We start from the raw sequence: 27,641 nt of genomic DNA, 5'->3' as shown, positions 1-27,641 counted from the left end.
GAATCATTAGTTTCTATTGCAAATGGTTCAGCAGGGTTAGGATGTTGGAAGATATGCTGGGTGGAGGAGGATTCATTTAGTTCTTGGAAACTTTACTGCCTGGGGCGTACCATCTGGATGGTGCACTTTTTCAGAGATGGTAAGTTGAAGAAGTCGAGAGTTGTGAAAAGTTCAAAATGAAGTTTTCAGCAAATGTGAGGTCAATGAAATTCCTGAAGGATCCAGAATCAATCATGGCTTTAGTCTGAAACTTTACAGACAGGATCAAATGGACCTAGCTGAATGGCCCCAATTTCCTGATCTAGTCAGCTATACTCAAACATGGTAGAATGTGATTTCTTTGGCTGTACATATGGCATATAGACATGTTCTTGCATATAGTTTATTTTCCAGATATAAATGAGACCAGCTTCTGATTATTTGAATGAATTTTTCAAACAGATCTTTGGGATCTAAAAGGAGAATGTATCCAAGGGAGAGCTGGATGGGATAATCCTCTGTATTGTTGGAAGCATCCATCAATAGACAGGTATAAATGAATCAGGTCTTGCAGAGAGATCGGGCACTTTACTCTGGCCAACCCAGCCAGATCCCAGTCAATCTTTTCTGCAACTGGTCCATTCCAGCTATTTCATTCCACTTCAATTCTTGTGAGAGGAAGCTCCAGTCATTTGCATAATGATTGACCAGCTTCCCTGTCAGTGTCAATTTCAATTTGAAATGATTGATAATCTCACTATAATTAAACAATGAAGCTATGGAGGTGTAACCCATTTTGTTACTGAACTAGATACCCTGTTTCCCCAAAAATAAGACATTCCTTAATAATAAGCCCAATCAGGCTTTTGAGTGCATGTGCTAAAATAAGCTCCCCTTCCCAAAAATAAGCGCTCCCCCGAAAATAAGCCCTCCCTGAAAATATTTAACTGCATGCGCAGCCGGTCCCCGCCACTTCCTCTGGTTAGGGTTAGGGAGACAGATCTGGAAATCAGGTAAAATGGCAAGAGGAGCCCTGTCTTGCTCCACGTTCCCCAAAATAAGACCTCTCTGAAAATAAGGTCAAGCTCTTATTTCAGGGTTCAAAAAAATAATAAAAGGACAGGGTCTTATTTTCAGGGAAACATCAGCTTGAAAATGGTGCATGGGAGGTTTTCAAGGTACAAACTCATATATAAATTGCACAGGCTAAAAAGGCTAAAGCATTCTCAGGCACTATTGCAGGGCATTTTTAAAATGGTGCTGGTACATTCTATATTGTACAGCTTGTATGATCAGATGAAATGCTTTGTTTTCAATTGTCAACGATTAAAGGAGTTACTTTCAATCTGTCTTGTGCTTCCAACTGCACATTTATAGCCAGCTTTGATACAAACTCAAGGTCTTTATTGTAGTCATAAATCCTTAACTACGGTGGCATAAACGCATTGCAAACAGCAGACTTTCTACTTAGAGAATGAAAACATGACAACTAACTGTAGTCCAGAGAGCGGAAAAAAGGCCAAGTCAGAAGTGTTCCTAGAATGATCCGGTTTTATAATTCATCCAGATAATCCAAAGAAGCATTGATATATGATCACATGCGTGCAGATTGACAGGGGGCCATGGGTGTGTGTGGGTGGGTGTAATTGTCAAGTTTCCTTTCCATAGCCCTTACTATCATCTTGATTAATTTGCTGAGCCATACTTCTTTCTTTCAGTGTGGTGTGACTTCATTTGGTCTTCTCTTCGTAATTTCAGGTGCATTGCTGGGTTTGAGGAATTTGCCTAACTCAGGCTCTGGATCAGCTGATTCAGCTGCACTGTGTCTTCTTAGAAATCTCTTCAGCTAATTCCTGTACGTAGTATAGCCTCAGGGTCAGTGGTTTAGCTCTTCAGCTTCTGAAACTGAAGACTCAGACTAATTCCTAACACTAAAAGATCTATCTAATAGGAGTTAGGCAGGTGTGCTCTCTTCATTGAAGTCTGTAGAAGTCCATCAGCCAGAACAGTCTTAGTCTCCAGTCCAAGTCTGAATCTTGATTCTAAGGGATCCAGTCAGTCCACTTTAGAACAATTTGCAACTGAAGCCCCATCAAAATCTTCTCCTAAAAGAAGTTGAGTAATATGACCGGTTGAGAGTCATCTTAAGAACAGGCAACCCAACCCCTCTTTCACTTACTTCCTCTATCGAAGAGGCATTAATAATATCCTGAATCCATTCCCCCTCACCCCCCTCCTGGTTGCCTAAAGTACCTAAGGGGGTGTGGATTCATCCCACAGGTTTCACCACAAAGTATCTTTTACACTTTCTTGTGGTCCATAAGGTCAGAAGATAATATTGCCAAGACATTGCTGCAATATCATCTGCATATGGTCTGGGAAATACTGAGAGACTAAAAATTCTTAGATCAAATACTCCTGTTGGATAGTACACCAGCAACAGCCCTAAAGTGTGCCCAACTTCAGATATAGAAACTGACACTCAAGTTACTGCCAAATTGGAATAAAATCCTTAGCAGCACAAGTCTTCTATTTTTAAGTATTCTGACCATATGAAATAATGAAACTTTGGGGCTTGTGTCTGTTCCCTCATGGTTCCAGAGTAGATGGAACAGATTTATGTGCTGAATGCTACCTACTATTAAAACTGCAGAAAACTGGGCCTATTCAATATTATTAATAGCATAAATTCCTGCGGGAAACAATGGAAATATTTCTCTTATCTAACTGAAAAATTAGATTAAATTAGAATGTACTATCAAACCTGACAGTTGTCTTTTCAAGTTCTTTAAATAAACCTTTTCAGTTAATAGAGTACTGAAAGTGCACAACTCTTTAAAATGTCTTTCAATTAATTAATCTGCACTTTGATTTGGGTTTTTTTTTTTTTAATAATCCCTTTATCTGATTTTAGCAGTTACTGTTCCTTCCTCCTTCCTTTCCTTCCATAGCCTTATACCACACGCAAGCATAACAAAAGCAACTTTGTTATTCCCATTGCTGGCTGCAGAAATAATTGAACACATATCATTAACTTTACAAGATATCAAAGTACGCACACACACCCATATACATCAAGATTCAACAAACCAAAGCACTGTCTATATGTCAAGACAACTAATGTGAACATTTCTGTATAAAGTATAGGGACACATATACCTTTGCAATACTTATCTGCAAAATAAATCAGAGCTCTCTCTCTCCTTCATGAACTCTATTTCCCCATAGTAAAGTCGCTGTGTTTTTTTTTAATGGCAGAAACTTGGTAGGCTGCCAGGCATGAAGCTTTGAGCAGGTTTCTTCTGTCTGATCATGTGTTTAATTGTATTCCCAGCCCCCACCCTGAGTCTAAAGCATTAATAGCTAGGGCATGACTGGCTAGACTGGAAAATGGCTGGAGAAAAGAACGCAATTACAACACAAAACTATTGCCCAATTATACTGCTCCGAACAGTCAAAACCCTCAAAACTAGCTCTTGAAACCATTGTGTTCTATTACATGAAGTTTGCAATTGAATAATTTTGCTCCTCTCTAGTGACAGCCTCTGTAAGGAAAATAAAGTTATACAGGACTCGTCCATTAGACTTTATTTCCTAATTTTAGACAAATTCTTCAGCAAATTACTTGGTATTTTTTGATGTTTTGGCACTATTCAAATAACTTGAGAGCCAAAGAATGTAGAAATATTTAAATTTCATATAAACTGCTATAAGGAAATGCTATATAACTGTCCCAAAATTAAGTTATGACAATATGGTTTAAACCAGAGGCATCCACAGGATCCAGAACTTTCATCAAAATGACAAAAGCTGTCGCACTGTCTGCATTAATCCTTTCATGCAGCTTACGTACAAAAGGTCAGAGCTTATTTTATATCAGTGCATCATCCCTTTCCCCAGTCCGCTCTGGATGCTTTTAGTTTAAACCAAACACGAGCCCTAAGAGTGATAGATAACTGAATTACATATAGACCAGGAGTGTCAAACTCGATTTCATTGAAGGCCTCATCAGGGTTGTGTTTGACCTCGGGGAGGGGGGGGGCAGGGGGCGTGGCCAGCATATCACTTATGTTGGTGCCTGTGCTGGCCCGAGCACTCTGCCAGTGAAAGCAGGCTCCCAAGCTCCACTTTCGGCTGCAATGGCCTCCTACAACCCTCTGTCAGTGAAAACGGAGCTTGGGAGCCCATTTTCACTGGCAGAGGCACCGCAGGCTGGTCCTTCATTGTTTCCATGGCAGCCTCGCAGGCCAGACCTAAGCACCCCATGGGCTGGATCTGGCCCACGGGCTTTGAGTTTGACACCCCGATATAGATTGACCGAATAAGCCTAACCATTGCTGTGTCTTTCTTTGCATGAAGGTAACTCAAATACATGTACAGTACTACTAGTACTGTATACTGTGTTGGTTTGTTAAGCTTTGGTGCATTTGAGCAACCTGTGCATGCTCTTTTGCCTTCATGTTGCATCGGGGTTCCAAAATATTTAAAAATGTCAGAACAGAGACAATGTTGTTTTGCGGTTTTCAGTGAGCTCTTCTTATCTTTTTGTATTGCTAGGCTTCTGCTTGGTTTAATTTTTCTTGACTTGAGCCCTGTATATGTGTGACTGTTTCTTTGTCTGTTGTGAGCTTTTCATTATTTCTTTCTGGCAAAAGAACAGCTTATTTTATGGTACTGTGCAATCTCTCTTTCCGAATCAACGCACCATAGTAAGAGAATTATTAAATGCAATGCTAAGTTGCAGTGCAATAATGTCAAAGTAATTTTTGTAATAACAAAACAATGCTTCATAGTGAACACACGACGTTTCCATACTGGGTAACCAGGCTTCTTCTGATCTTTCCAGAGGAACAGTAGGCCTGCTCTGTTAAAGAACTAAATGTTTGTTAACTGCTGAAACTAGGTGCTGATAGAAAGACTGTCAATGAGCGATTAGCTCCCTTTGTTCTCTGCATGCTGGCTGTATGTCTCATGGGTTTATTTAACAATACAAAGATGACACTCTCTGCCGTGAAGAGGAGGTTCCAATTCAATCTGCTTTAGTATGCAGCCTCTTTTGTACTGAGCTTGAAATGAAGCACATTATCTATCTAAAGCACATAGGTGCAGATCTAATTAAACTAATTGCAATAGTAATTGACTGAATAGTCTAAAGCTTCAAAAAGGTAAGGGTATCAGTCAGCAATAAAAAAAATTAGAAAAATAAAATTAGAAGATAAGTACATCGGAGAAGGAAGAACAATACAAAGTACAAAACAATTAGTAGAATTTGTAAGATCTCATAGTAGGCCCTAACTAAACTATCATTACAAAAAAATTATTTCATTACTTCAGCCAATCAAGAATTTAGTTTAGAGTCCACTGAAATTACAAAAGATCAAGTTGAATGGCAGTTAGACCCTAAAATTCAGGAGCTCAATTCTAAGCAATTCTTTTCGCACATTAGCATCTGCAATAATCTTTTATTTGTTCACTGATGCATCAAGTACTTGAATATACAAAATATGCAGCTATAAAAGCTTCTACATTTATGGAGCAAAATATTTCCCTTTGACAATGAGCATTTTTCAAGATCAGAAAAATCCAGACCAATAAAGAATAGCTCTTAAGAAACTTGGGACCTATAATATGTAGTTTCCTCAATAAACTAGGAGATAAAGAAGTATCATAAAGGAGAGCTATTATTTATGCCAGAATTCTAGTGGTAAGTGCATCACATAAAAGGTAAGATTAAAAATACTAGATTACCTATTCAAAAATATGTCCATAACAGGAAAAAAAAACTAGGTCACAATGAAATAACTACACATTTGAAGAACAGAAATGAAACTCCAAAAGGCAGGGTTGGGAATCTGGACAGTTTTTGCCCATTTAATTGCTATTTAGAAAGCATCCAATTTATATCTATTGATGGACACTTTAAACTCATGAGATGACAAGCTATAATATAATATAAACTCATGAGATGACAAGCTACATTTAACACAAAAAACAAATTAGCATTTCTCTGGCTCAGTGAAGTATGCACTAGCCAGTGGGGTTGACCCTAATTCCTGTTTTCTGCTTCAAGGCCCATGTAATCCCTAGCAGAGAAGCTCTGCAACTTTATTTTTTTCAATACATCTGTTAGTTTGGCACATCATCTGTGACCATGTAGCCCATCCTTAAAACAGATGGGAAAGCAACTGAATCACAAACAGATGAATGATAAATCTGGAAATGACTTTCAATGCCTCACTATGGGGTGGGGTAGAAAATACTTAAGCTTCATTGTACTTGTTTACTATTGCCTCTATTCATTTATCTGTGATTACCTTCAAATAGTTCACAAGCAGAAGCTAAGGGCTCATTTTAGTGATAAAGGCAGTGATGGATACTACAGATGACAAAAATGCATTATAACTTATGTATTAACAGCTTTAAAAAGTGATCATCGTATTACAAAAGGAAATACACTTACCTGAAGACTTATGATGTCAGCATTACAACTCAGAATTTCCTGCATTATAGCTTTTTTCCTGTATTCCCAGTTCAGTGCCCATGATGGGCAATATCCATATAGCTGCCGAGTAGCATATTTATCACATAGAACATTGTAACACATGACAGAGAACAGAGCTGGAAAGAAAAAAGTTTCACTCAGACCATTTTAATAAATAAATAAACATTCTAATAAATTTCATAATTTTAAATATTTTGTCTAAATTGTACTCCAATTTATATTTTAAAAGCAACTATCCATGCATATCAGATAGCAAACCTCACCTCCACCTCACATTGCTGCTTCTCACCCCCATCTTTAAATCTCACATTACTGTATTTACATTGTTTCATTATTTTGCTACTGTTATGTTTACACTTGTTTTTATTCCTGTTTTTATTATTGTAAGCTGCCCAGAGTAGTTCCTTGGTGAGATAGGCAGGAGATAAATTGAACAAACAAATAAATAAATACTAAATTATGGAATGTAATTCATATTCTGCTTTAGTTTGTTTACCAAATCTTGTAAATTAACTAATTTAAGCCCTACCCCAAAAATAAGCCCTAGTGAAGGGGGTGAGCGTGGCCAGCACAGGAGGCAGCCCTTCCCTTCCCCGGTCACCTCATGGCTGCTGGGCCCCTTGACCGTGGATCAGCTGATCAAGTGAAGGCTGGAAATTCTGTCTCTCCAGGTGCCTGGAGATGTTTCCACAGCACTCGTGCTAGCCCCAGCCCTGCCCACAGCGCCAGGCAACCTTGCAGCCAAGGGCCCCTCTGGTCCACAGTTTACCTTGTGGCTATGGAGCAGGTAGTGATCACCGTTTGTACTCCACCAGGCCTGGAGTTTGGGTGTTGCTTAGGCTGCTGCTACAATGAGGCAGAAAGCCATGAGGCCGTCAGAATTGCCCCCCACCCCGCCTCTAACCAGCTGCCACTGCTTGAGAAAAGAACAGGCAATTGTGGAAAATTGTGGGAAGTGCATGCTTACGATACAAGCAAAGCCCTGGAGGCCATCTTTTTATTTGGATCTTCAGGGCTGCCACACTTAGTGCTGTGGGAAACTGGGAGGGGGGATAGAATAGAGTTGTGGAGATACTTAGACATAACAACATTCCTTTCTCTGAGAGTCAAGGACGTTCGGGCCTGCATCTGGAGTGGCATGACTGGGAGGCATCTCCAGTTGGAACGGTGCATTGATTGGACTATATGATGGACATGTGGATGCTGGGGAAGGGACTTGGACTTTCTTTTGGGTGGGGAAAACCTGGAAGCTTTCAGATTTGGGTTTTCCCAGATGTGCCAATATGATATCTCTAATAAAATGAAACTTTGAGGAATTTCTAGCCTCGGAATCTTCTTTTGTTGGGGGTGTTACTTGTAACCCTGACATTAACCCGAATCTCCTTTAAAAGTTCAACCAGCTCCCCGATCACCGGGGTGCTGTCCAGGATTCTAAGCCCCAAGCGCTGACCCAACATCGGGTGGTGTGAAGATTCAGGGAAGATGAAAGTGAACAAGGCGACCAGAGGGAACCACTGGGACTGGTTCAATGGTCCACATCGAGACCATCTACTCTCCTTCTGAATCTGTGTTGAAGGCAGCGGAGGCCGCTGAAGTGGAACGGCAACAGGATGCCAGGCCCAAAGAGCCAGCGCCCTGGCAAGCTACCCAACCGGATCCCTCACTGTGGGGCAAAGCTGCAGGAGCCGTGCCGCCCCAGGAGCTGCTGACCAGGGCAATGCTGCGGGAACAATAGATGGGAGTAAGCAGAGTGGAGCAAACCCAAGCCCTTGAATGGAGAGCACCTGGAAGGGCCGATCTCAGCAATTCCCGAGAGTGGGGTTTTCCACTGCCAATGCGAAACCAGTTGCTGGCTAGTCTACCGGAGCAGTTTGACCAGCTCAGCATAGGCAGTATCGCACAACCTCCTAGCACCAGCCCACCTGGGTGAGAGAGAGAGCATCGCCACCAGCCTTCCGAGGTTGAATCAGATCTATCCCCCCCCCCAGCAGCAGCAGTGGCAGAGCTTCAGTGCCTGGGCAGCAGGGAGCTTCTCACCCACCCTGCCTGCTGCCCCAGCTGCTGCTGGGACACTTCTCGGCTGCAGCAGGCCCCATGCTGCTGGCGTCATGGATGGAGCCATGCTGTCTGTGCCGCCTCGCCGCTGCCGCCTTTGGGCTACTGAGCGCTGGTCTGCATGCCTATTCAGTGCTGTGGGCATCGGGCTTACAGCTACGCTGAGCCTGGCACTCTTCGGGCCCTGGTGGGCACTGCAGCTCTCTTATCGGCTCTGTGTGGGGCAGCATAGACTGAGAAAAAGAGGACAGGCAGGAGAAAGCCCAACCCGGCGCAAACGTTGGCTCCAGCCACCTCTTCATCTTGGTGAAACTCCTCTTTGAAAGGACAATCTCAGGTGGGGGGGAGATTACCATATTTGCAGCCTGAGCAGCACCCATGAAGCAGCTGTTTCGTGGATGATGGGATTGTCTGCTGCAACCCTTCGGGAAGCTGGCGCAAAGGGCCGCTCGTGTCCCCCCGGCCTCCATACCGGTACAAGGGTATGGAAATAAAACCCTCCCCCAAAAAAGCCTTAGCTGTTTTTTCGGGGGTCAAAAGAAAATAAGACCCGGTCTTATTTTCGGGGAAACACGGTACCTTATATCATAGCTTTTGTGAAATTGTTATTTTTAAACATCACCAATTTTTGAATCAGAAGAGAATATGTATTTTTTTAAATCTAAGTAAAACTCATATAAAAAATACACCAACCCCATTTGGGGTTTAAATTTGTACTACCACACAACCGTATTTAGAATAAATTGCAAAACAGCCAACCCAACACTACTTTACCTTAAAAACTAAAGTAATTTTTTCTAGAAAAAAGATAATGTTTATACTACTAAATTAATCTTACTCCATTTCAGACTTAAAATAATTGAAGTTTTGTTTCATGATTAGCCTCAAGCTACCATATGCACATGCACCTCTAAAATGGAATAACATGGTTGAAGAAATTGGTCAAGCAAATCTATTAAAAAGATCGCTTCACCATTACCTGTTGGTCTTGTCCTATCTGGTTCTTGCAGCATAATCCAAGATCTGGGAGGAGGCTGTTCTGTTGAAACTAGTGAGGAAAACAAAAATACCTCAATAATAAAAGAGTATTTATGATAAAGAATACACACATATGTATTTGGAAAGCACTACTTACTTCTTTTTGCAGTACCTGCCAGATTATCAAGCAAATAATTCAGTAGCCTTCTTGTTCCATCTGGTTCCTGATAAAGATTCAGAATGTCCTGTGTAAGTGGGTTTCCTGTAGAAATGTTTAGACAAAAGGAATAAGGAAAGCTCAAGAACATAGATTTAAGTGTTTTATTATTACGGCTAGTATCTGGGAAATTCAGTTCAAAATACCAGAAGTCAAGTCATTACTGAAAACCTGAGGTTCTCACTTCATAAAATTATCAGTAAACCAGATTGGATTCAGCTAAAGGGGGAGGGGGGGGAGAGAAGAAATTCAAACACTACTTTTGTTCAGGCATGACAAAAAAATGAAGACTGATTTAGTGCCTTAAAAAGGGAAAACTTTAAAACAGAAATAGAATGCAGTACAAAGATATTTATGAAAATAATTTAAAACTGCTTAAATCTAACCTTGTTTATTTAATATCAGACAGAAAGTGATGGTTATTGAAAGTAAAACAAAATGAAAAATGGAGAAAAAAGTACAAAAGTGAAAATGCATTACCTTTCAAACCCAAGGTCTGTAACTGGAACAGTTTTCCCAGCTCAAATGGTAGAACTCGTAACAGGTTGTTATTTAAATGGAGTTCCCTGAGTCACATAAAGAAAAAAGGTAGTAAGATGACATACTGTATTTAATTAAACTAAACCTTTCAGTGAAAAATAGAAACAATATTAAAGCACCCACCAAAAAGACAAGCAGCTTGAACCATAAGGATTAGGAATATTGGACAGAATATAATGATTAATAAAATAATATTAAACACGATGAATTAAAACAAACCTGCTAAACATAATCCTATTACACTATTAAGAAAGTAAAACAATGAAGCAATGATTCCTAATCCAGCATTACTAATCAAAATGATTTAAGGAGCTAATACAGTAAATACTTTTTAAATGGCAGCCAAAAGACAATGACTGGCTTAAGGTCACTCAGAGGATTTTATGACTGAGTGGGACTTTGAACCCAGATCTCCTAGTGCTAATCCAATGAACACATATTACAACTCAAAAATGCTTATTCAAAACTATATAAAATTCATAAATATTTCTTACTTCAAAAGCAGTAAATCAGATCTTTATACAAAACCAGAATATTTTAAGTCCGGACTTTTACCCATTGCTCTTCTTGAAGGAACAGCACCATTTGTATCCATTTATATACTACTAAAAATCTCGTTTCATTTATCTGTTTGTAACCTCGAGTTAGCCGAAAAAGTGCAGGATATCGCAACAATTTTTGAATCAAGGTACCTAAAATCCTTTAAGTTAAAGAATGCTCTAAAAATCTAAGACCCATTACTCCTGTAGAATTCAAATGTCTGAATGTTCAGATCAATCTTATTTGCAAAACTGTGACCATTGCAGGGTTTCTGTGGTCATATGACTGTGTTTTCCAATAATCCCTGTCAGCTTCTCACATGCAAAGTCAATGGAGAAGCCAGCAAGAAATTGGACATCACTCTAATTCCCACTGTTTGCCTACCTGTAGCCATTCTGTTTACCTGTTAGGACTTATTATTAAAGTTTGTTTTCAATGCAATTATTTTTGTATTTATGATATATACTCTTTTTAGATGATCATGGGATCATCCAGCAATGAGATAAAAAAAATTGGTCAGCCTATAATTTAATGTCATTCTGGTCACATCGCCCTACTTCATCTCAAAGGATTAGCCCAGTGGATCACAGAATTATCTAGTATTGTTTGAAAAAGGGAAACATTTTTATCACAGGTATTCCAAATAAATTCATTCCAAGCAACAATAAAATTGTAAGTGATTTAATATATATATGCTCAGTATTGATGTTGCATTCAGAGTTTTATTATAGAACTAACTGAAATCAAGTAAGACTATTTACTACTGCACTGCTCATAGTGCAACCTACAACACAGCTCCAAAGATAAAACAGGGAAACAAAACAAAACTAGGTATTATGTGGATAGATAGTGGATAGAACTATATTTGTGGACATGTGCATCAATAAAGATAACTAACTGGGAAAGTACAGATAATTTGAAGAGGTTTTCACAAGAAAACATTGAAGCAATGCATAATCCAAAGTGCCCAAAAGGGGTGGATAAAGTGGGAGAAGAGGTCAATATGCAGAGTATTTATCTCTTATTACCTCTCGCCACTCAAATATGTTAACTGTTTCTAATAATTACAAAATGTACTATTCGTCATATTAATGAAACACACATAGCACATTTCAGTCTGCAACTAATAAGGAGTCAGATCCACTAAATTTAACATGGATTAGGAAGCACAGGGAAAACTGAAATCTCAAAAAAAAAAAAAAATACAAATGCTTTAGCTTTGATTCGGTGTATATTTTCACAGCAACTGAACTGGAAGCTTTCTGCCAAATCACAATGCCAAAGGACACAGAACACTGAAATGCATTCACAACGGTCTAAACTATCGTGTTACCTGAGTGACACCATGTTTCCGAGCTCAGCTGGTAAACTGCGAATCTTATTAGATGACAGATCCAAATAAATCAGGTTATGAAGCTTGGCAATATCTGAAGGAATACGGGATAAGGAATTGTCACTGAGATGCAAAGCTGTCAAGTGGGTCAGTGACCATAAGGATGAACTCAGGCTTCTGACTTTCCCTAAAAAACAAAAAGGATACGGCTATTTTAGATCACTTCCACTTCTAATATGTTGAGGCAAAGTGGACACTAGATGTTACTAAATTCTAGCTTCCTTTACCGCTGGCCATGCCTGGAGCAATCAAATGGTTCTTCAAAGCAACATTACAAAGGAAAGCAAATTTGAGCATAAAATTTAAAGCAGGCATATCAAACCTGGGTAATACAGCCCCAAAAGATAATAAAAAATTGTAAAAAAAAAATAGTAAAGAAAAAAAAAGTATAGATAGTCCTCAACTTACAACAGTTCATTTAGTGACTGTTCAAAGTTACAATGGCACTGAAAAAAGTTACTTATGACCATTTCCCACTATTATGACCTTAGTAGCATCCCCAGGAACATGTGATCAAAATTGAGATGCTTGGCAATGGGTTCAACCAGGTTACTAACTTATCAACTGCAGTGATTAACTTAACAACTAGGGCAAGAAAGGTCATAAAATGGGGCAAAACTCACTTAACAAATGTCTCACTTAACAGAAATTTTGGGCTCAATTGTGGTCGTAGGTCAAGGACTCCCTATAAAGAATGTTTGTTTAAATACAGGTAGTCTTCAATTTGCAACTACAATTGAGCCCAACATTTCTGTTGCCAAGTGAGACTTTTGTTATGCGAGGTTTACTCCATTTTACAACTTTACTTGTCATAGTTGTTAAGTGAATCACTGCAGTTGTTAAGTTAGTAACACATTTGTTAAGTAAATCTGACTTCTCCATTGAGTTCTCTTTGTTGGTCAGAAGATGACAAAAAGAGATCACATGACCCCAGGACACTGCCACTGTCATAAATATGCCAAGCATCTGAATTTTGATCACGAGAGTGGGGATGCTCTCTTTTTTTAGTGCCATTGTAACTTAAGTCATGAAACAAACTGTTGTAAGTTGAGAACTACCTGTATTAGCCACCCAGAGTTGCCCTGTCTCACTTAGTAACAGAACTGTTGGGCTCAATTGTGGTTGTAAGTCAAGGACTACCTGTATTACAAATAAGTATATCACATATTCACTGGTACAGCACCCAACATGGATAGATTAAAGAATGTTTACTCCAGTCCCCAAAGGAATGTATATTGAATAATTTGCTAATAACAAGTATGTGCCTATACTTTGACATTGTCATGTCTATATTCCATATTAGAATTTCAGGTTCACTGGATAACAACCAGTAGCTAACATCAAAAAGGTCACTGAGCTTTTCAAATTGATTTCTCTGAAACATCCAAAAAGAACTGGAAACGCTTGGCTTAAAATGACACTGTAGTCAAGAGATAATGGTATAACGGTACTTTGGTTCATCACACTAGAGGTAAGTAAGGAAAACATTAGAAATGAGTGTAAAGAGTTCAATTACAACTACTTAGATAAACTAATGAGTCCCAAAGAAATGGTACAAAAAGAACATATAAACCCAATACTCCATGGATGGAAGGCGACGGCGGCAATTGCCAGCTGGAGATATTGGCTAGAGGTGATCCTCCTAATGGAAAGTGGGTGAGCTATACCATTACTATTTCTCCTGTTGCTGGCTGATAAAAGGGTCAGCACTAACTAGAGAGGTAATCAAGAGAAACAGATACAGGTAGTCTTCAACTTCATGGTTCATTTAATGACCATTTGAAGTTACAACAGCACTGAAAAAAGGGACTTATGACCATTTTTCACACTTAGGATCCTTGCAGTATCCCCATGCTCACGTGATTTATAATCAGATGCTTGCTAACTGGTTCATAGTTATGACGGTTGTAGATCACGGGGTCATGTTCATTTGTGACTTTCTGACAAGCAAAGTCAATGGGGGAAGCCAGATTCACTTAACAACTGTGTAATTAATTTAACACCTGCAGTGATTCATTTAACAGATGTGACAAGAAAAGTTGTAAAATAAGGCAAAACTCATTTAACAAATTTCTCACTTAGCAACATAAATTCCTGGGTTCAATTGTGGTCGTAAGTCGAGGACTACCCATAATTAGCAAAAATCATCACTCTGCCTTCCTCAAGCAGAGAGTTCTGCTAAATGCTGTTTTCCCCTGGCAAAATGAGCCCTTCTACAGTACTCCTCAACTTACAACCATTCATTTAGTGACCATTTGAAATTACAATGGCACTGAAAAAAGTGATCTATGACCATTTTTCACATTTATGGCAGTTGCAGCATCCCATGGTCATATGATCAAAATCCAAATCCTTGGCATCTGACATGTATTTATGATGGTTGCAGTGTTCCGGGGTCATGTAATCACTAGTTGTTGTTTTCTGACAAGCAAAGTCAATGGGGAAAGCTAGATTCATTTAACAACTGTGTAACTAGCTTAACAACTGCAGTGATTCATTTAACAACTGTGGCAAGTAAGCTCCTAAAATGGGGCAAAACTCACTTAAAAACTGTCTTGCTTAGCAATGGAAATTTTGGTCTCAACTGTGGTCATAAGTTGAGAGCCACTTGTATTTGGAAAGGGTCTGCAAATAAAATTACTGGCCAATCTCCCTCAAAAGGCAGGCGGTTTATTAGAAAAGTATGAAAGCATGAATAAAGAAGAATAAATAGAATGCAAATGAGATAATAAAATATTAAATGTTAAATCTTTAAAGAGGAAGTTTTAATATCTAAACTGAAAATCAAAACATTCTGTACATATAGCACATTCTTTAAAATTCTTGAAGAATATGAATGCAAAAATTACTGTGATACTAAAAAAAATAATTAAGATTACCCTTCTTACCAGAAGATAAAAGTACTGTGAATGTAAGAAATACAGATTATTTAATATTTAATCCAGAAAACTAGTGGGAACAATTTTTATATTAAGTAGAAATATTAAACATATGCAAAACCAACCAATAGCTCAAGAACATCCAACATGATTTCTGCAAGAGAAGTTTCCTTGACACACTTTTCTAATTTTGTGGCTAAAATCTTGTGAATAAAAGGAATCCAGCAAATATTAAGAGCCAAATCCAGAGATTACATGAAAACAAAGAATCCAAAGAAATAAATCCAAAGAAATAAACAGAGCGAGAAACACTACAATTCATTTAAGAAACATTTTTTTTAAAAAAAATATTTTTTAAAACATTTTAGAATAAATTGAAGCAAAATAGTGGCATAGGAAATAACTTGTGACATTCTAGAAGTTACTCATCAGTAACCTCCATGATTCCTATGAAGGCTAGAGAAGATGGATGCTAGGAATTCTGTTTAAACAATATCTGGAATGGTACAAGCTTTGTATAAAAACACAGTATATGGAAGGCATTTCTGCAAAGGTGAGAAAAAAATTAGGCTATAGAGACTTTCAGTAAGATCAGAAGAAACCTAACCCCCTTCTGCAAAAAAAGAAAAAAAAAGCATTCTTCACTAACTTGGTTGCTTTTTAAAAGGAATTAAATTCTTGGATGAAAGATGTATAAAAGAAAATGGAAAATCTACGTTCAGAAACGTAAGCCTTGGAGTACTGTAGGCTTAATATCCTGTAGAGAGACAGATGGGTCATTGCTAGATAACCTATTTATCTGATTGAACAGGGCTGTCACTGATGTATATTAGGGAAGGTCAACATAAAGTATCAAAGATGGGACGCCTTTTTCTGCTCTCTTTGTCCTCTAGCTAAGACACTGAACAAAAGCACTTCTGATTCAGAATTTTCTAGAAGCAATGTCAAAGACTGTCAGTACGAAACCGTTTCCACAGCACACACTTCTCTCTTATCCTCCTCCAATTTTCCACTTTCATTCAATACAAGTTATTTTTATTCTTGCTTTAGCATATAAGTAACAGAAGACTACAATGGAAGCATTCATTAATATCTATTTTGTTCCCCCTGTGAAAGGGAACAAAGCAGGACTGGATCAGACCTATAGTTTTTTTTTTTTATAGTAATACCATATGCAAGCCCCAATAAGATTTATTTATAAATAATGTTTGGTATCATAAAGATAGTTCTCGACTTAGAAAAATTGGAACCAGAATTCCCATTGAGTGATGAGCTCATAATGTGTGACATGATGTGACTACATCGCTTATGTGACAATCTCAGAAGTCCCAGTTGCCGTTGCAGCTCTGGACATGTGGGTCATTAAGCAGGAAGCAAAGGGACTCCCAGGTAAGAAGGGAGGGAATGTGCAAGGCATGCATGACCTGGGAGGTGGTGCAGTGCGAGCCCAGGGAAGCCAGCAAAAAAGTATGCAGAGGTATGCACACTTATTATTATTATTATTATTATTATTATTATTATTATTATTATTATTATTATTATGTCATTGTACGTGTATACACAGTATACCCATACAACGAAATTCACTTAACACCCAAAGACCAGGTCCAACACACATAAAAATTCCCAAACACACCCCCACCCACCACAAATTCCCCGCCCCTAAACCACCCAAACATCCACACAACAGACCAAGTAATGCTGTCCAACAGCTCACTGATGGTGGCCCTTTATGCAAGTGAGAGAGGCTGGGGAAAGGATACAGTGTGGCTTTTGAGGATTACCTGTATTATTTAACGAAGTACAGTAGCTGGTTTTAATCCAAGTGAAGAATCTAGTTCCAAATTTAATCAGCATATTACATTCATTTTGAACTAGATTAAATTTTAATAGAATGTTTACTATAACTGAAGTTATAATGAAGAGATGAAACTTGTCAATAATTAATCCAAAGTCACTTTTTTGCCATGGACAATTTTTTTCTCTTACCGCTTATTTCCAACTCTGCCCAGTGTGATTTTTTCCCATTGGCTGCTTCTTCTGAGGACATAATTGTGTACATCCTCCGTGGATCAGGTGGTTCGTACTTTTCTTTGGGCATTCCTGGGGGAAAATATTGCATAGTGTTGAGTCCAAACTGTTTACAGAAAAACAAACCTTGTATTTCAGAAGCATGTGGCATGTGACAGGGTCATTCCATGTTGTTTTCATTAAGGCAATGATCACTATTATTTTCAGTCAGGAAATCAATCATCAGTCATGACAATGTACAGATAACAACTAATGTTCCATATAACTAGTTATAAAAGTTACATTGAAAATTACCATCAGACCTACTAATTTAATAACTTGACATATTTTCCAGTACAATATATTCCAAATTTATCTGTTTCTTCCCAGCCCATTGACCAACGGTTTTCTTGTTGCTGAAAGTTGCAAAAAACAGAGTCATCACACATCAAAATCATAATATAATGATTTCTAGTGTACAATGAAAAATAAAAGTTCTTGGTCTTTTAAAATTTTAGGCTTTAAAAAGACCTAAGAAATAAAGTAATGAAGATAAACTCGACAACAAAGTTAAAAATCTTGTAAGACACATGCAACCCCCCCTCCCCCGGTAGATATCAGTGTGTATACAGTATTTTACATTAGTTTGTGCTATTTAATGCTATTGTTTTCATTAGTTCACTTTTCAAATGTTTTTATTTTGCTTTCTTTAATTTGTCAAAATGTGGGTTTGAGGTGAAATAGAACTTTAATAACAGCGAACAATCTTATTTAGTTTCATGAATGTATTCCTACTAACAGTCTAAGTACCAGTACATGGTAACAAATATTTCTGCAAATTGTTTGTAAGAAACTTTCAGAGACCAAGATTCCAACAATAAAACCAGTCATGGAGAGTCAAGAGGATGAACAGTTCTGAGCTTTGCATTTTATAAATCAAATTAAACATTTTTTTGCTAAGGCTTATAATTAATTAATGTTTCCAAATCACTATGTTATGTTTTTCACAAATGGAAAACTGTAAGGTATTTTCTTAGATGTCTGGGACACCTTCTAAGAAATACAGACTCAGGCTGTTCTTTCCAAGTCTACACAGAAAGAAAATATATACTGTATTATGTCTTTCAAGTCACATACAAACACTTGTATTTCAAAGTACCTACTAGATTTAGTGGCCACTTTGAAGCTGGTCTCATGAATTCTAACAGAAGAATCTGTTTCTATGAAAGAACACCACCTATGTAACTAAAAATGTTTTTAAACACACCTTTATAAATCAATGACAATAAGTCTTCTTACCAAGGCTACATGGCTGAGAGCATTCAGTTTAGACAGAAAATGAAACACTCTCATATATTACATAAGTGCTAAAAGAATTCAAGGTAGGGGGCTGCTCTTAAATCCTTTAGCACTATGTGGCACCACAACAAGGAAAGATTTCAGAAATCCATGAATGAAAGACAATTTTCACTGAAATGACAAAAGATCTGATCCAGAACGGACAAAATCATTGGCAAAATAAATTATATTAAGTTATTTCTAGTGCTGCCTATGTAGCTCTATTTCTTTTGTTAATTAATGCATTCTGCTTCAGAGTTAACACCAATGTTAAATTGCTCCGTTTCATTTCCTTAATCCTGCTAGTTTTAATGTCATTCTTAACATAGGCCTGCTGTGATGCATCAAACAGAACACAGACTCCCAGACATATCCTGTGCCTCATCAGGGGCTTGCTAAACCTATTACCATTGGCTGCCTGGGATTGCAAAAAATAGGAGCTGACACTACCAGGCCTTAATATTTGACTGGGGATTTATGAATTACAGATTATGAAGAATTTCTGCCCTATAGATAATTTATGATAGGTTGTTCCTTCATTTCGGTAAGAAAAAAATTGTTCCAAAATTCAAATGCATATTGAAGGTTATCAAAACCCCAAGGTAATGTATTGATTCATTTTTCTAATTTGCAATTCTACTTACATTTTATGATTCTGGGAGTCAATTTGGTCTATGGTTAAGGCACCAGGCTAAAAATCAGGAGACTGTTGAGTTCTAGTCCTGCTTTAGGCAAGGAAGCTGCCTGGGTGACTTTGGCCCAGTCATTATCTCCCAGCCCATGACATCAGACTCAGGCGACAAGCTGGTTGGTCAATTCCAGTTGCAACCAATGAATCAACAGTTAGTTGGTCTGAAAAAAAAAAGTGGTCTCTCTACTTGTGGGGAAAAACTAGGAAGAAAAATAAATTTTGTGATTCTATACTTTCTGTATTTGTGTTTTTTTTAATTTTTCTTTGCCCTTTCTTCCAACTGTGCTGCCAACCCTTAGCACTACTTCTGAATTCTTTATAGCTCAAACTGTGAAAACATTCTGAAAATGGGAATTTCCTTAAAAAGAGTTTGTCGTCTTTTGTTTCTATTTTACAACTGCCTTAACAAATAAAGATAAAGGGTTGTAGCAGAATGACTGAAGGTCTCCTTAGGTAAAAACCTCTTGCATTAGGCAACCTAGAAAAAAACTCTTGACGTATTCATATTATTGCTGCAATATATAAATAGCAAACATAAATCAGTCCCTATTTGTTTCCTTCAATTTAAATTTTGCACACATGTGTATGGGGGGCGAGGGAGGGAGAGACAGAGACAGAGAGAGACAGAGACTTTCCAGGTACACTTTGCTGGCTTACTTTTTCTGAAGCAGGATAAAAAAATCACAAAGAATGCTAGGGTGTGGTATGAGACCAAGCCTGCTGCTACTTAAATTTATTACCTAAGAGTGCTTTGTAGATAATATTAAATTTTAATTCGAAGATCTTACAGATTTGCACATTTGCTTCTTTGACTTCTGCTCAAACTAAATGGAGTATAGATAAGGAAAAGCTATGAATGATAATTGATATTATCCACACATGATTGAGAAATATGTGGTTTACTTTTCATTGCTATCATCAGCAGAAATTTAAATCCATTTGACATGGATTTAAATTATCAAACTGTACTTTCAATGAAACTGCCAAATGTGACAGCATATTAAGCAATTTATTCCATAGACAAAATTTATAACATAAATTGCCATTTGCAAGCCATTGCAATGCATTTATTTCAAACAATTCTATACCACCAACTATTAAAATAAGCTCTGAAGCAATAAACTTATAATATTTAATAGTTTATATGTTGGAACCTCTGAGGTTAGAAACATAAAACAACATCATGTAGTATCACTGCAGAGCCAGGAAGGGATGATTGAAAATGTCAGTATGAAATTTTATTGACAATATGACGTTCCCTTTACCAATTGGCAGAGAATATTTTTCTACTTTCTTATCTTGGGGTGTCTGTTATATGCTTTACAATTTCTTTCCTAAGCTATATATTATATATACTATATTAATTATATAATTAATATAGTATATATTATCAATAACAATAGTAGTTTGCATTCCTAGAGAGATTTTAGATAAGGGCTTCCTTCTAAAAGGCTCAGATAATTTTAAAAAAATTAGTCAAGTTAAAAATCCATCCTAATACATTCAATGACCTTATTTACAGCAGTTATGTAAAATGTTGCTGCATAAATCAGAATGTATTCTCTAGGGTATTCTCAACTTCTTTTTCAGATATCAAGTCCATGTGGAATGCAGTTATCCTTACATTCTAGAAGATGCCTACATTCTCAGATGCAAATTGATCTAATCTGGGTCAATCTAAATTTTTGGGACAAATATAAATCTCAGCACAGATGGGTAAAAAAAGGAAAAGGCTTTCGTTCTGGTGGGTGAAACTTGTATCCATCAGTAAAACAAGTGACAGAATAAAATCTAAATTATTGTATCCATCGATTTATCCCATTTTTCAGTTAACTGACTAAATCTGATACATATTCTGACAGGCCCAATATTATATATCTTTTTTTAAAAATGCAAATGAAGTTAAAGCTCTATACCAGTGATGGCTAACCTTTTTGCCATCGCGTGCCAGGAGAGGGGGGAGGATCGCGCACGCACATGCCCACGCGTATGCATGTGCAACAGCCCCCGGCTCCTGGCACATGATGGCCTGGTAGACCCGTTTTTCTTTCTTACCTGGTTCCAGATCCTCTCTATTTATCTGGGAAGGGTGAAAACAGCCTTTCTCACTCTCTCAGAGGCCCTCCAAAGGCCATTTCCCAACTCCCGGTGGGACAGGAAGTGACATTTTTTGCTGTCCACAGCCTCCAGAGCCTCTCTAGGAGTCTCTAAGAGCCTCTCTAGGAGTCTCTGGAGGCTGGGGACAGCAAAAAATGTCACTTCCTGTCCCACCGGGAGTCAGGAAATGGGCCCTTTCAGCCTCTGTAGGGTCTCCAAGGGAGTGGGAAAGGCTATTTTCGGCCTTCTCAGATAAATAGAGAGGATCTGGAGACAGGTAAGAAAGAAAAATGGGCCTTTCCCCCCCCCCCAGGCCCTCCAGAGGCAGGAAACAGCCTGTTTCCCTACTTCTGGTGGGCCCAGAAGGCCCGAAAATCAGCTGGCCAGTGCGCGCATGTGCCCCAGAGCTGAGCTGGCGTGCCCACTAATATGGCTCCGTGTACCACCTGTGGCACGCGTGCCATAGGTTCGCCATCATGGCTCTATACTTTTAATTAGATAAAAAAGTAATAGCAATTATTCTGTTAAATTTAATTTTCTGTACACAGGAAAAGCTATAGAAGCCTGCCTTGTACTGCTTCTAGTTGGTCGCTTTTTCCAGTTAACCTTTTTTTAAAAAAAAAAAAAAGAAGAAGGGAGGTGTTATAGCTCTTAGTCATTCCCTACTATCCACATCACACTGCATGACACATGGATCCTGAAAACTACTGAAATGGGGAAAGACACTGATTGTATGCTCTCTTTGTATACTAGAATTGTACTTTTATAACTCTTTCATATTCCATTTTTTCAGGCATATAAAGTAAGAGATAAATCAACTGTGTCAACAGATTAAAGAGCTATGAATCAGTTCAAATATTCCTAAATGAAAGAGGAAAGAATTTCCCCCCAATTTTCTCTTTTTCTTTAGCCCCTGTATTCATATGAATTTGCTCCAGAGCATTTAAAAACCCTATGGAAGAACTTCAGAGATAAAGAAAGGGGTCATAAACAAAAAGGAGAAATTGTAAATGTGAACTCAGGGAAGCTGCCACAAAATCAAAAGCCTTCTGCATTAACATGTAGTCGACTTATGACCACAATTGAGCCCAACATTTCTGCTCTTAAATGAGACACTTGCTAAGTGAGGTTTGCCCCATGTTATGACTTTTCTTGCCACAGTTGTTAAGAGATTCACTATAGTTGTTAAGTTAATATCATGGTTAAGATTGTAAAAGAGGATCACATGACCTTGGGGTACAGCAAGGGTCATAAGTATGAACCAGTTGCCAAGCATCCAAATTTTGATCACAGGAACAAGGGGATTGGAAAAGTCATGACTGTGAAAAACAGTCATAAGTCACTTTTTTCAGTGCTGTTGTAACTTTGAAGGGTCAGTAAATGAACTGTTATATGTTGAGGACTATCTATATTTGATAAAAATACATGGTGTAAAATGGTGAGCAAACTATGAAAACACAGCTATATCTATTTTAAATCCAGAAAAGCAAATGTATTGTACTTCTAGCACCGTATACCTGCCCAACATATAATCAATGCTTTCAACCTCAAGAAATCACTACAGTAAGCATAGAGAGTATAACCTGCCCTGGGAGGCTTCACAGCAAGAATTACAGGCCATTCTCCTATGCTTATGATTCACTGGATTAGGGAAAGCTTAACAAACAAGGCTTAATTTGAGTATCTGAGGCTCAACAATAGAAGGTTGTCCATGCCAAAAAAAACAAAAACAAAAAACATACACATAGATTGAAAAATTGTCTCTTAAGCACCTAGCATTTATGCAATTAGTAGACTCTGTTTTAAATTTAATAAATATGAAGACAGGTTTATCTAGATTGGATGCAAAATACCACATAATATAGAAGCAGTAAAAATAGCTGCAGTAGATTCCTTTTTACAAGATTTTAATTTTTAAGGCAAGAAATCAAAACAGAGACCATTTAGATTTCATTAGCTAAAATGTGGTCAGAGCAGCTGATGTTTCTTTAATTAGTCTATATTTGCATAGTCCACAATTATTTGATACATAGTGAAATCATGCAACATCATTTTGATTCTGATTTTATCAATTTGCATGTTTACTGCTGTAATATTTCACTAATATTGACTGGTTAAGCAATGTGATTTGGAAACGATATGGAATGTAACATTAGTGATAAGATTCCTTTGTACAGAACAATGTTGTTTCAAAGAAACAAAAAGCAACTTTAATTAAATCCAAGACTACATGAATCTCTAATTTCCTCACAACTCCCTTACTTTCCATCCTAAGAGGAAACAAAATTGACTGATTAGTTCACTTGTAGGACTTCCTGTACAAATCTGTAGTTTGTAGTGTCTGTTGCAGGTTTGACTTTTGAGCATTGAACAACATTAGTTATCTATGTATTTATGTATTTCTTTAACTGTATCATCTTGGGGGGAGGGAAATCATGAAGCTATGCATTTCAGACATTAAGTCTGGCTTAAAACTCTACAGGTTATTGAAGACTGATAGACATTGGTGGATTATTTGTTGCAAGATATAACCAATTTCCCTTTTCCATTTCATTTCAGACTTTATAAATCATGTATCCGTAAACATGATTAAACAGCCATATTAATGTAGCCGAATAAGTTTTGTATTTTTCATTTTCTGCCTAATTTTAATCTTTTTCTTCTTTTACTCAATTTTGTAACTTACTGAATGATTCCAGGTCATCATGATTTCTAGATATGTTCTACTACCAAGATTCCTCTATATACTCAGGTGAAGTTTTTTTAACATGATTCCACATTTCTGATCTACAAAATATATAGGAAAGTTCACAAAATGTGGTTAAACGAATACTTCCCTTCAGGTATTGAGCTACTGAAAACTCAAGTACTTGAATCTTCAATTATGTTTTAGGTTTACATATTTACACATTACAGTACTATGTATTCAGTTGTTTGTATATTCTAAACAATCAACAATTCCTGTTAAATACAAAAAAATCTCACTATAAAGTTAATATTATTAATGAACTATGTTTCATGAATTCAGTCAATTTAATAAAGTCTCAGCCAGAACTATATATTCAGTAAGCAATAAGATGAATTTAACTCTAATTGCCTAATTATATTTGTCTTATTTTGTATACACAAACTAAAATGGATGAGGAAATTCAAAAATAACAGAAAAAAACAAGTCATACCATATTAGCTTTTGGAAGCTCACTAGCCAGGATTACCCCAAAAAGCAAATCATATTGCAATTCACAGTATCAAAAGCATAAAAAAGATTAATAGATACCAGGGTACATGTAATTCAAAGCACCAAAAATTATTTTACATTATAATAAATCATGATTGATTAAAAATACTCTTAATTCTGGGCACTATAGTTACAAGAGTATGACAATTCCAGTTTGGTAAAAGTTGCATTTGGAAATATCTCCAAAATATGCAACCACTGTATTTTAAATAAATTAGTTCTATGTCAGCAAAAAACTAGATTTCAGATGTAAATACTAAATTCCAAACTACAGTATAGAGAATTCAATATAGCTTGCTAAGAGAAACAAAGAGCTCATTCAAACAGCTCAGCAAATTCCTAGCTATCTTCAATTTTAAAAATAGATACAACTGATTGAGACATTAGATGTTTAGCACCCATTAACTTTTTATGAAAGTGATGCTTATGTGCTATCATAAAGCTCTTATTATTTTTTCACTTCAGTAAGTCCAAACAGAATCCTATTAGAGCACTAGCTTCCCGAAAAGAAATTCTCTTCATATATATCATACGGACACTGGAAATGTTATATCATATAATAGCCTGGAATGTTTTAAAAGATATTTTTGCAAAATAATTATTTGTTTTGAATAAAAAGAATGAGGAGTATCAAGTCTCTAAAGTGCAGGCCTAGCTTCTTGGTACCTTAGGAATATTTATAGTATCTTATGATTTTTTTAAACAAAGATTTTCCCACTGAAGTCCTATCTTCCAATTGATGTGAAGCTTCCAAATTTACACAATATTTGCCAGTAAAAGTGCACCAGAATATTAAAGAAATTTTACACTTCTCTGAATTTTACACCCCCTGATGTTAGACTTGCAGTACTCCCAGCTTAATTCACACTGGAAACCGCAGATGGCTGATCACTAGAAGAGTTGCAAACCACATTAAGAAAAACAAGAGAAAATCCAGTTAGAGTAATGTTCTTATTTGGTATAAAAGGAATTTGGGCAAATATGCTAAAAATTGGAAATCTTAAGAGCTTATTTGCACTGTTTTAACTACTTAAGGCAGAATATTTCAATTCCTACCATTTTTACTACTATACACCAAATATTTTCAAATAATTCATATTTATTGGTGAAGTAAGTTAAGCCTTTTTAGAAAAAAATAAATAAATATTTGAAAGTCAAAGTCACCATCTCTAACATTTTCCAGAACTGGAGCTCAGTTGCTGGAGTAAACTAGTTTTACAATAAAGCCTGTTAATGTAATATAATTTAAAATTATGTTATACTTCATTTTATTTTTAGTCCTTAAATCAGAGTTAAAATCCAGTTAATTGTTATGAACCTTATAATTAATTCACTTAATGATCTCACTTGTGAGGAGGAGATTGCATTATTCCAGATAAAATACTTAACACAATGTGGATATTGATATTAGTAATGAATAAAGAAAAATAAATTGGATCACTGAGATGTAAACTAGTAATAGTTTAATGTAAAGATGTAAAGAAGTAATAGGACCATGAGCTGGATCCAAGGCAAGCAAAATAAGGAAATGGAGGCCTAAAACAGCAATCTGATTTGTACATGTTCAGCTATAGGTTTTCCTGGTTTACCATATGTGGACCTCACTGTTGGTAAAATGTAATTTATGGCTTAACAATAACCTACACAACTATGGCTTATACATTAAATCATAGTTAGGCAAAGTATGTTTTGCATATGTAAATCTAGTCAAAAGCTTCATGCAATAACAGAAGCCAAAAACTAGCAAACCACTTTATAATTTAGCATGATGCATGAACTCAGCATGATGCATCAGGCAGCCTGTCTAGAGGAAGAGGTAGTGATAAAAGAAAAACAATGATTCCTCTAGGAACCATAAAGCTCCTTCTGTCATTTTTAATTTTAAATTTCACCAGGTGACTTGTGAAAAGAGTCAACAAGAAAGGTGGAAATACCAAACAAGTGATCAATTGAATTGATCTACTACACATTAGATTAAGCGTATCATTTTACATACACTGACTGCATTCTTAGTCATTAAAAGTGTTAATATATAAGAAATTCTTCCAATCAAAACAGGGTTGTTGATTTTCTTAGTGTGTTTCTTGCTTGGTTGCACAGATTGCTTGACTTGCATTGTGCCCATCTAGTTCTTTCAGTGAAGCTTATCCATGCATGGTGCAGTGAGGAATTTTGATTCAGCCAGCTTAATGCAGTGCCTGACATTGATTGGGATGAGAGGGAGTGACTATGCCAAGGTCATCCAGCTGGCTTCCATGCCTAAGGGAAGACTAGAACCTGTGTCTCTATACTCTTCATCCAGCACATTAATCATTATGCCATGCTAAGTCTCATGTTTCCAATCAAAATATGAAGAGGAACTGGTCTGCAAAACCAAAGAAATTTTCTTAACAGAGTTACTCACTGAAAAAGCCCAGGGAATATGTCTATATAGGAGATTCTAAAAAGAAAAACACTTTTCTATTGCATTTGACATATAAAGTTTGTGCTTTTATTTCTATGGGTACGAACTCATAGACCCAAGCTTTCATCCCCACCCAGAATTGCACATGTGAATATCCCTTTATTACTTCATTATTTCCCCACTGCAGCTGGTCTTAACCACACTCTTAACACCTTAGTGTACTACTGCAGGGAATATCAACTTGTGATTAACTGTTAAAAGACCAAAATAACAGTCTTTGCTAAAATAATTTAGGAGTCTCCACTGGATAACAGATGGCCAAGAGACTGAGCAGGATAATGTTTTTTGAATACTTAGGTTTGATCTTCAAGACATGGAGTGGGGTCATGGAGTGAATATTTAGCCATTCTAAAGTTCTTTCACACTAAAGAAGAAGGAGGTATCCCTGTGACTTTAAAACTAAATCTCTGGCTCAGCTGCTTTATGGTTCCCAGCTAAGTCCTTACCCAAATTATAGATAAATGGAAATGGTGCAAATTAAGTTGATCAGAATTCTGTTCCATGTCTCAAAATGCATATCCAAAAGTAGGTTAAAACTTGGTTATTAATTATTAATTACTGGGTCAAGTGCCACTATATTCCAGTGGCTTCCATTGATTCCACCCTTACTATCTGATAAACTACATGGTTAAAAAACCCTCCCTTCCTGTGGATTTTCTTTTGGGTTCTCATAGCTTTTTTGAATTTATTCAGACTAAGAAAGTAATTAGAGAATGGCTC

The 27,641-nt window shown here is 37.0% G+C and overlaps 1 protein-coding gene across 1 annotated transcript in view; it reads right to left on the bottom strand.

The window, feature by feature from the left end:
• Nucleotides 1-27,641, bottom strand: part of CNOT6 (CCR4-NOT transcription complex subunit 6) — a 55,894-nt gene that overhangs the window by 18,929 nt on the left and 9,324 nt on the right. Inside the window, exons 2-7 of the mRNA XM_034403079.3 lie at nucleotides 17,073-17,186; nucleotides 12,145-12,331; nucleotides 10,212-10,297; nucleotides 9,672-9,776; nucleotides 9,516-9,584; nucleotides 6,440-6,597 (exon numbers count right to left, since the gene is read on the bottom strand). Coding sequence (XP_034258970.1) covers nucleotides 6,440-6,597; nucleotides 9,516-9,584; nucleotides 9,672-9,776; nucleotides 10,212-10,297; nucleotides 12,145-12,331; nucleotides 17,073-17,184 — 717 coding nt within the window. The 5' untranslated portion in view covers nucleotides 17,185-17,186. The remainder of the gene's footprint in view (nucleotides 1-6,439; nucleotides 6,598-9,515; nucleotides 9,585-9,671; nucleotides 9,777-10,211; nucleotides 10,298-12,144; nucleotides 12,332-17,072; nucleotides 17,187-27,641) is intronic.

The sequence above is a fragment of the Pantherophis guttatus genome, chromosome 2, assembly GCF_059756535.1.
Source record: "Pantherophis guttatus breed Tessera chromosome 2, ASM5975653v1, whole genome shotgun sequence".
Taxonomy (NCBI): domain Eukaryota; kingdom Metazoa; phylum Chordata; class Lepidosauria; order Squamata; family Colubridae; genus Pantherophis; species Pantherophis guttatus.
Note: the sequence above shows the minus strand (reverse complement) of the source record. Positions and strands in the feature narration are given on the sequence as shown.